The following is a 10,266-nucleotide window of genomic DNA, read 5'->3' on the forward strand; positions in this document are numbered from 1 at the left end:
TCACATGCATCTTTGATCCTGTCAGGACATAATCAGAATCCCAGCTGGGAGGGGAGGAAGCGTGGGAGCCGAGCCATGTCGTTGGGCAGACTATAACTCTGCAGCTTGAGACAGCAAAACAACTTGGCCTTGAGTTCAGGCCCTTCTCCTGCAGGCAGCGCAGCACAGCCCAAAGCGTGGATCAGACCCCCCTCATCAGCCCAGAACCGAACCTGCTCTATGGTTCATCCCAATCAGAAAGGAGCCACATCTACGCTCACCGCCCCACCCCACCCCACCCCGTCACCACCCTCCCCAAGAGCCACGCACAGCCCAGGTGCTTTCCTTTCGTGAGCTCGGTACATAGTAACTACACGTAGGACCTGGGCATCGGGGCGCGTGGTGTGAAAACAAAGCACAGATTTAAAGTTCCAGATAAAATAAGTCTGCAGCGGGCAAAATGGAAGAGCTTTGTAGGCATCCACCGGTAGTTGCAAGCCCCGCACCACCCACTCCTTAGCCGGCAACAGCCTCAGACTTGGAGGTCTGAACATCAGGACTTTGAGCGGACCCTGGGGCCCTGGTGCAGCCACTGCACTTTTTCTTTTTTTTTTTTTTTGAGCTTTGTTTTTTTTTATCTCTTGCATTTTTGTGTTTGTGTGTGTGTGTGTTTGTGTGTTCTTGTCTTCCAGAGTGGAACGCTAAAGGAACCGGACTCCAGCAAGACGCCTCCCCAGCGGCCACCTCCACAAGGTTGTTTACAGTATATTCTCGACTGTAATGGCATTGCAGTAGGCCCCAAACAAGTCCAAGCTTCCTAAAGTGGTCAGTAGTTAATTTTTCAAAGCAGAAAATTTAAGCCAAAAAAAAAAAAGGAAAAGAAGAGAAAAGAAAGAAAGGTGGGGAGGGGAACGGCAGACCCTCCGGCCGGTGTGCCGCTGTGCCCTCTCAGTGCTGACTGGACTGTTTCTCCTATGCAGTGTCAGCTTCCTGTCTGGTTGTTCGCCTGTCCCTGTTCGTGCTTGTAATGCTTTTACGTTCTTTTGTTGGTTTTCTTTTTTCCTGTGTAACTTGTGGTTCCGGGGCTGTTTGTCAGTGGTGTACAAAAGAATCCGTGCCTCTCCTAAGTCCAGTGTGACTATCTTCTGGATGGTTTGATAGTATTTTTTAAAGCATCACGTAACGAGGGATGAGATCCTAGCGCTGGAGTGGATGGGGAGAAGCGGCCGCCGCAAAGAGGGCCCAGCTTCTCTCCTCCTCCCTTGGGCTCAGACTCACCTTCTCCCACTTTACCTCCGCGAGTGCTTGGGGTTTTCAGTGAGCTGTGTTTTACCTCCTCCCTGCATGACTAGGGAAAATAGATAGCACTTTTAAGAGATTTTCAAGGTGTGCTTTTCATAGTTCCATCCGTTGAATTTGAGGGCATCCATCTTTTTTCTCCATCCGCTACGGTCTGGTGCAGTTTCGAGTGTGTGTGTGTGAAAAAAGCTGGCCGTGCCTGTAGAGCTCTTGTGTTTTTAGTGACGAAATACAAAGATCCAGCTGCTTCCAGGAATGTGTTCTGTATTTTATACCCCGTGTCCCCCTCGTTTTAATTATTAACTAGCTACAAAATCTAAAAAATAAAAAATAAAAATAATAATAAGGGGCCGCCCATGTGCAATATCTAAGTGATCCCGTGTTTCCCGTGTGTTGATCTCAGTGCCTGCAGTTGTTTCTTTGTTGTTGCTGTTTCTAAACCGGCCATGTGTGCTTCTGTGGAACTGGGCTGCCATGTATTCCTCAAAGCTTGATCTGTGAACAGAGCTGATTCCTCAGCAGTGCTGGACAGAAAACGCAGGGAGCAGCCTGAGAAGGACTTAACCATCCCCAGGCTCCCACCACGAGGCCAGATCGGACATGTCTCACATCACCTGAGTGGGCACTCCCGCCAGCTAGCTCTGGGCTTGACCATGTTAGTTCCCTGCTTTGGCTTCCTTGGAGAGCCATTGCCAGTGTGTCTGCCCTTCTTCCTGACAAGGAGCCCTGGGCAGCTGATAGAGCTGTTAACTGAGCCAGCACCTTATCTTGCCATCCGCAGGCAGGGCTGGGGATGGGTTCCAGGTGGCCTTCTCTGGTCCCACAGCCCAAACGGGAGCTCGTGTGAGCAATCTGCCTTTTAGAAGAAACGCTTCTGTCTCTACTTTTACATTCCCACCTTTGTGGTGACATGGCTGGGTTCTGGACTACCAGGTCTAAGGAGCAAGCAGTATTGGTTACATGTAACTGAGTCAAGGGGCGTGTGCCCTGGTTTTCTCTTTTGGTTTCTGGACAGTTCTGAGGCTATAGAGAGATGTATATGGTGTAAGTGTTGTCATGTGACCTTTCCCTTGGATGAAGATGGTGGTCAGCCAATTGTAAATATATACATATATGCATATGTGCACTTCCAGGTGGGTTAAGAATCAGGACCTTAAACACCTCCTGGTCTAAAGAAATGCTAGAAGAGAATAAAGGAACATTTCCCAGAATGGAGGAATACATTTTTTTTGTTCGTTTTTTAAATATATATATATATATTTTTTTGTCCGATTGGTGAGCTGATGGTGGTATTGCTTCTCTGCATGTTATCAGTGTGTTACATCCAGGTGCTTTTCGTGTGACATTTGTGAGCCACAATACAAAGTTGCCATTTGAGTTCAGTCAGGTTACAGGGTGGTGTCAGCCAAGGCCTCTCGGGTGGGGGCTAGAGGCTGATTCCAGCTCCCACTGCCACACGCAAGCAGACAGCAGCACCTGACTGTCACGTGCCCTCAGGCAGCATGCTAAGGGACAACTCTGTGGCCTGGGGGGCACTTCCGTCACAGTGTAGGGTTTCTGTTCAGGTGTTCTGTTCCCATTCCTTTTCCAATGTTGTCCCCCTCTTTTGTACCGATCCGGCTGGGAGGTCCTCAGCCGACGCCAGAAGTGTGATGGACCACCTCTCTTTTGTGATTCTCTTGTACAGCTTAATGTGCAATAAAGGAAAAGTTCTATCTGTCTTCAGTGTTAAATTGTAAAGTTTCTGGCTGTTCGATTACATTGTACAGGTGGGAACGCACTCAGGTGTGTGCTACAAGGATTCTCAGCCTCAATTACTTGGCCAGAAATGCTGATACAGTAATAATGCTGGGGAAGTAATATTCTTGGTGTGAGGCTTCAGGAGGCAGAAGCTGGTTAACGTGAAATAATTGGCTGGTCATTTAGTTACCTGACTTGGCTTTGAACTCCTTAAACATGTAGAATTCCACATATTTTACTTATGTATGTATTTATGTATGACATACCTGGTATTAATCGGGGACGGACAATAAAGGGGAGCCCATGCCACAAAGAAGGGGAAAGAGCTGGTAATCCTGGGTACACAGTAGCATAGACACATTTCTGCCTCTGCAGAGGATGGAGGGGGTGTCCTGGTTTCTAGGAAACTGACAGAAGCAGTCTTAGCTGCAGCAGGTCTGTGAGTGTAAACTCAGGGATTGAGGTGAGAAACTAGACTTTCCGGGACAAGTAGGAATCATGTCCACTAGTCAGCATGTGCCCATGGGGTCTTTTGATGTCAGAGATGTGCAGATTCCCTTCTGAAAAATATGAGCTGATACCACACTCTCTGTCCTTCACCCCCTAGACAAAGGAGGGTTTTTTTGTTTTTGTTTTTGTTTTTTTTAACTCATCAGGCCATCTATCTGATAGTTCTGTGTCTCATATTGGATGAAAGGTATACTGTTATTAAGGGGGCTGTTTGCCAGATGGTGCCCACAACCTCCCTGGGGGAGACTGGGATTTGGATGTCTGGAGAATTTCCCCACACACCTGAGCAGTTTGTCATGCTGGAGCCCCTGAGGATGGCACTGAGGCAGAGTGCCTGGGAAGAAAGGATTGATCCTGGTCGTGGGAGTTAAGACTCCAGCAAAGCCCAGGTGGGATGCGTGTGGCAATCAGACACCTGCAGGCTTGGAGCAGATGAGGGGCAGCTCCGTGGAAACCATGTCAGTCACTGATGATCTTAAGACACAGAATCCTTTCTGAGCAACTTTCTCATCCGTTACCATCCTTGAAGCAAATACCACCTTTAAAATACAATGGTAGGGACTTTTACATGGTTCATTGCCCAGAGAAGCTTGGCATCTTGCTAGGGCAAGTGTCACTGATAGGTTATTTCTTAGGTGTTCTGGCTCATATTCTCCTGTTTGTCCCCTGACGTCTCCTGCATCGTGTGTGTAGAATCTGGGGCTCCTGGGAAGCCTGAGAGCAGGGTGGCTTCTTCCTGAGGACTTTTGGAAAGCATAGCAGAGTCTCTGTGGTCTGGAGGCCCTCTGTGAGGGAGCTTCTCCCTGTGGGGCTTCCCAGCCCTCTGCCTTCTTCCCCACCCTTCTGACTTCAGCTCTAAGTTGCTGAGTCTCTGAGGAGGAGCAAACAGTGAGGGTGTCTGAGGACTCCCTTCACGGCCCTCCAGAGCCCTGGATAGCTACTTACAATCTCACATATCCTTTTAGCAATGATCTGACCACACCATTTGAGACGTAGATTCTACTAAGAAAACCCTTTGGTATGGTTAAATTATGAAGTTTTTCTTGTACTGAACCTAGGGGGCCCTGGGCAACCCCAAGGAATGCAGCCCCCAGGCAAGGTGCTGCCTCCACGTCGGCTCCCCTCGGGACCATCACTGCCATCTTCTTCCTCTTCCTCCTCTTCCTCCTCCTCCTCTTCCTCGGCTCCTCAGAGGCCGGGTGGCCCCACCACCACCCACGGTGATGCACCCTCCAGCAGCAGCTCCCTGGCAGAGGCCCAGCCACCTCAGGCTGCTCCACCACAGAAGCCCCAGCCTCACCCACAGCTCAAGTAAGATAACCCAGCAGTCCCTTACCCCCTTTCCTGTCCCCCCTCATGGGCTGTGGGCCTCTGACCTGCTATAGAACCACCTTCATGTTGCCACAGATATTTGCTGATCTTGTGGGGAGTGGGGAGGTTGTGTTGGTGGTGGTGGTGATGGTTTGTGGGTGTTTGTTTGTTGTCTGGTGTGCGTGTGTGTGAGAAGAATGGCTAGATTGACTGGGGGGGGGAGAAAAAGAGGGAAATTAAAAATTGTCTCAGGTTAAGCTGGGTGCTCACATCCATGAAGTCTTTCTTCATAACGTACTGTAGCAGTTACTGATCCCATTTCTGTTTAGCCTAGAACTAACAACTAACAGAGGACTCCTATTCTTTTTTTCCATATTCATGTCTCCTAAGCTTAAAAACAAACAAACAAACAAACACCCTTAAAAGTCTTTTCGACTTGGATTTAAGAGTATGCAATTAGCAAGGCTGCTCAAAGGAAAAGAGAAGAGCAGTTAACTCATTCTCAGCCTCCACCTCCGTCTCTGTCTGGAGGAAGTGTGGCTAACAAAGGTGGCACCTAGTTGAAGTTCAAAGAGAGCCATCCTCCCAGGGTACCCTCATTCTCAGTGTTCAGCCCAGAGGCCCCTCCACAGTGTTCTCTCATGGAGGGTGGCCCCCGTGCAGTCTGCTCCACCCACTCCCCGGAGCCACATGTGCTGGCTTTAGTGTCCCTAAAGCAGATTCTGTCACCACTTTCGGCAGAGACTGCAGCAGCTCCAGGGACATGGGGGTGACCCACCCTGCTTGTACGTCTAAAGCCGTGGCTCTCAACCTGTGAAGGGTGACCGCTTTAATAATCCTTTCCCAGGGGTTGCCTGAGACCACTGGAAACCACACATATTTAGGATTCATAACAGCAGAATTACATTTGTGAAATAGCAAGGAAGAAAATTTTATGGTTGGGGGTCACCAACCCTTGTATCGAAGGGTTGAAGCATTCTGAAGGTTGAGACCCACTGCTCTAAAATGACGGACAACAGTGAATCTTGAGAGAGAGAGGGAGAGAGAGAGGCTGTGGACTTTCAGAGACTGGGTGAGCACTCATGAGTTATGCACATAGAAGAAAACTTTGCTCAGAGCCACCCATCTAAATCAGTGACAGTGAGTCAGGGTTTAGGCTTAAATGTCCAGATGGTCATGTTTCCAGGTCTCCTAGTCTTACCCAATGGAAGAGGCATGGCTGCTCTTGCTCCCCTGCTCCAGCCAGTAGCACCTCTTACATCCAACTTGCTGTGTCACCTCCCTGCTGATTGGGATCGTCGTACCTGCTCTGGCCGCAGTATGAAAGCAAACCTTTGGGTTGTCTGTCGTTGCCTCTGGGCTGAAGCTGATAAGCAGAGCCAGCCTCTGATGGTGAACTGCAGGCTTGCACCCGGCGCCCTCTGCTTGTGCATGCAGAGGTCTAGTTCCTGAGAAGCCAGCATGCTAGGGCTTGTCACCAGCCCTAATGAAAGGCAGGACACCTGTCCACAGCCCATGTGGGAGGAGAGAATGGCACACAGGTGGGACTTTCCTGGATGTGCCCAGCACTTAGGAGAGGGATGGAGGTCCCAGAGGAATCTTAAATCCTGAAAGACTCTGTGGGAGTCAAAAGACAAGCCAGGCCAGAGGGGACACCAAACCTCATGCTTCCTCCTGCATTGTGCTATTGGCTTTCCCTCAGCCTCCAGCCTTCACAGTTTTTTTTTTCTGAATAACTTGTTATGAAAAAATAAGTTCCTAAAATATGTGTGTGTGTGTGTGTGTGTGTGTGTGTGTGTGTGTAGGGGTGGTTGGGTCTTTTCATTATAATATTGCTTAATAATCATGGCCTGATAAAGTGTTTCTTTTCCTCCTATCTACCCTGAACCCTACAAACCTCATATCAAGGTTTCTTTGAGGAAGGCTATAGGGGTGACTTGCCACATTAAGAACAGAGACTTAGCCGGCCATGGTGGCACACACCTGTAGTCCCAGCATTGGGGGAGTTCAAAGCCAGTCTGGTCTATAGAGAGTTCCAGGACAGACAAAGCTATACAGAGAAACCCTGTTTCAAAAAACAAAACAGAACAGAGACATGAGGGTAGAGATGTAGCAGTCAGTGGAAGGCTTGCCTAGCACGCACAGGGCTCCAGGTTTGAGTCCCAGCACTACATAAAACCTGGTGTAGTGGTAATGACTATCATCAAGCACATAGGAGATAGAAACCCAAGGCTGTACTCAACTATACAGGGAGTTCAAGGTCAACCTGAAATGTATTTTTTAAAGATCCTATCTTAAAAAAAAAAAAAGAAAGAAAAAGTAAATGCAAGACCAGCGTAATGGAGGCATTAGACTCTCAGGATCAAGCTGAAGGTTCCTTTGAAATAAGAGAAATTAGAGGAACCAAGAGGACCCAGAGGTCATGATTCTACCAAAATCATCATGCCACCTATGAAAAAGCCCAGGGCCAGACTGACACGTTGCTTGCCTGAGGTCAGACATGACTTTGTGGCAGAATCAAGACTCCAAAGTTGAATCCATCTTGACAGTGGATGAAAAACAGAAGCCAGGAGCCCGCAAGTGCTGGAGTCTGCATTCATGAAAAGAAAAGGGTGTGAGGCACCTAGATCTCAAGTTTTGGACTTTTAGCCTAAAATCAAAGATGCAGCCTTTGAGTTACCCTTTCTTTCCCTCTCTCTTTTGCCCTTTCTCTGGTCCCTACACTGCTCCCATCCCTTCCTGTTTGAGCGGCAGGTGAGGAAGTAGCAAAGGGCTTCCCAATGCCTAGCACAACCCTCCCAGCCATCTCCAGCTACCCTGTCCTCCCTGGGGAGGGAGTTGGGGGGTTCTTGTTGTGTGACCCTCCTATGACAGCCCTCACTTGAAACACCCTCCTCATGTTCTCTCTGGTTTTTATCTTCAAGCAAGTCGCAGTCCCTGACAAATGCGTTCAGCTTCTCTGAGTCCTCCTTCTTCCGGTCTTCAGCCAATGAGGATGAAGCCAAAGCGGAGACCATCCGGAGCTTGAGGAAGTCCTTTGCCAGCCTCTTTTCAGATTAGCTCTTCAGATACACGAGGGCATCCGGCCCAACCAGGAAAGGCATCTAAGACATTCACCAGTAACAGTCTGCCATGTTTGATGGCGACATCCCATGACTTGACATGTGTAGCCCCTTCTGTTCCTTTGTGCTCAGTAATTTGTGCAGCCCAGAAATAACCACATGACAGTCTCAGGGCAGGTGCCTACCCTGAGAAGGACCTGGCAGGAGAGGAAAAGGCTGTTTCCCTGTAGTCTTAAGAGCTTATTCTGAAGTCATTGTTGCTGTGAATTTAGTGGCCTTATTGTGACAGAGCCATCATGTCTTACTTTTCTGTGTGAAGCCAGGCTGTCTGTAATGGAGGACTCCTGGCAGCTTAACCCAGCTCAGACACAGAGCTCAGCATGTCCTTGTAGTCGGTGCTACCTGTGGGAAGGATGTGCTTACCCGGAAGTACTGTTGGCTCTAAGTTTTAGGAACTTCCTCCCAAAGCTGGGTCTCCTGTGGCACCTGTTGAAAGCACACTCACCTGACCCTGTGCTCCCTAGACTGTTGAGGGGGTGAAGTCCCTTGTGTCTGTTGAAACATGAGAACAAGGACCTGCAGGGTCCCCTTTGTCCCCTCTGGAGAGCAGTTCTGCTGTGTGGGCTGCAGTAAGCCTGACCTCCCTAAGCTGCACTGTAGAAGAGGTTGCATGCCGCTAGGACAGCAGTCCACCAATTCTGTGTTCCTCACCTAATGAATGTCAAGACGGTGTTGTAATAAAAGTAGCAGCATTAACCAGCATTTGATTCAACCCAAGGTCCCATCCCTCTGGGCCCCCCCCCCAACCCGTCCATGTTGAGTGCATACATGGAGCATGTAGGTGTGTTTGTAAGCAGTGAGAAGTCCAGGATGGTAAGGCTTCTGTTGATGTGTGTGTGTGTGTGTGTGTGTGTGCGTGTCGTGTCCGGCCTGCATGTCTGTATGGAGACTGTGTCTGTGCCTTAAATGTCACATACTGACAGCTCCCCAGTGGATCTGGCTCTTCTAGACCAGCTGGCTGTCAACGACTTGGTATTTCTACCATTTGATTCACAGACTCTGATATGCATAACTCCCCTGCTTGCATATCACCCAAGTTAGACCCACTCTCCATCTCCACCAAGATCCTCAGCTAGGGTCCAGCAGTGTTTTCTGAGACTGACACTCTAACCAAGGACTATGCTTGGAGATAACTTAGAACCCCTGCACAGATGTAGCCAATGGCAGTTCAGTTTCCAAGTGGGTTTTCTAGTAATGGGAACAGGGGCTGTCTCTGACATGAACTCAGTGGTTGGCTCTTTGATCACCTCCCCCTGAGGGGGGAGCAGCCTTGCCAGGCCACAGAGGAAGACAATGCAGCCAGTCCTGATGAGACCTGATAGGCTAGGGTCAGATGGAAGGAGAGGAGGACCGCCCCTATCAGTGGACTGGGGAAGGGGCATGGGAGGAGATGAGGGAAGGGGGGTGGGATTGGGAAGGGCTAAGGGAGGAGGCTGCAGCTGGGATACAAAGTGAATAAACTAATTAATAAAACTCCCAAGGTAGGACCAACAAGGCAGAAGCAACCAGCCCTGGTGAATTTGGTCTCACAGCTGTAGCCCGGGCATCCTGAAGGCTTATGCTGGGGTGGATTCTAAGGCATTTTTCTCCAATATCTTGATTCTCTGAGGATCTTTCCAAAGACTCCCAGTGCCCTGCAGATAGGTTCCACGTTTACACATGGTAAGAAAACAAATCGGCCTGTTAACATCTTAGCTTCGTGTTTCCCGCATGTGACACCATGTGATATGAACTCAACAAGCTAACACTCCTTGAAATGCCACTGGCTGACACCCCCCAACTCCCAACCCGCTCATCAGCAGGGATTACAGGAGGGAAGGAAATGAATTTCTGTGGCACCAGGTCTTCCTCCCGAGTCACATTGATCCCGTGTTTGTAGAGCCTAAGGACTGAGGCAGGTAGGACAAGAAATAGGGTGCCCGCCCACTCCCACCACGTTGAATGGCACCTGACGGGTTATATCTCTTCATCCTTCCTTGCACAGAACACACACTTACAGACAGCCAAAGGAAGGGTGAGACAGGGGGATCTCTCCTCCCACACCTCCCCTTCTCTGCTGGGGATGGAACCCAGGGCTTCAGCGTCTCCCTCATGCCAGGTCAGCATAGGCAATCTGTTTTATACCTACTTGCGTGTCTTCATAAGAAAAACAAAGATCAGTAAAAGCTGTTAGATCCAAAAATGTATATACGTATATATCAATGTAAACAGCAAAGGATAGCTCTAGGATGTAACAATACAAAGGCATCTGGTCTAAAGGCAGTAAACCGTGGGAAAGAAATTGGGATAAACATGGGGGAAACAG

At 49.1% G+C, this 10,266-nt stretch overlaps 1 protein-coding gene across 1 annotated transcript in view; it reads left to right on the plus strand.

The window, feature by feature from the left end:
- Positions 1-8,663, plus strand: part of Syn2 (synapsin II) — a 127,834-nt gene extending 119,171 nt beyond the window's left edge. The window contains exons 11-13 of the mRNA XM_060383965.1: positions 672-732; positions 4,587-4,839; positions 7,764-8,663. Coding sequence (XP_060239948.1) covers positions 672-732; positions 4,587-4,839; positions 7,764-7,899 — 450 coding nt within the window. The 3' untranslated portion in view covers positions 7,900-8,663. The remainder of the gene's footprint in view (positions 1-671; positions 733-4,586; positions 4,840-7,763) is intronic.
- Positions 8,664-10,266: the final 1,603 nt, after the last annotated feature.

Source organism: Meriones unguiculatus, chromosome 5 (assembly GCF_030254825.1).
Source record: "Meriones unguiculatus strain TT.TT164.6M chromosome 5, Bangor_MerUng_6.1, whole genome shotgun sequence".
Taxonomy (NCBI): domain Eukaryota; kingdom Metazoa; phylum Chordata; class Mammalia; order Rodentia; family Muridae; genus Meriones; species Meriones unguiculatus.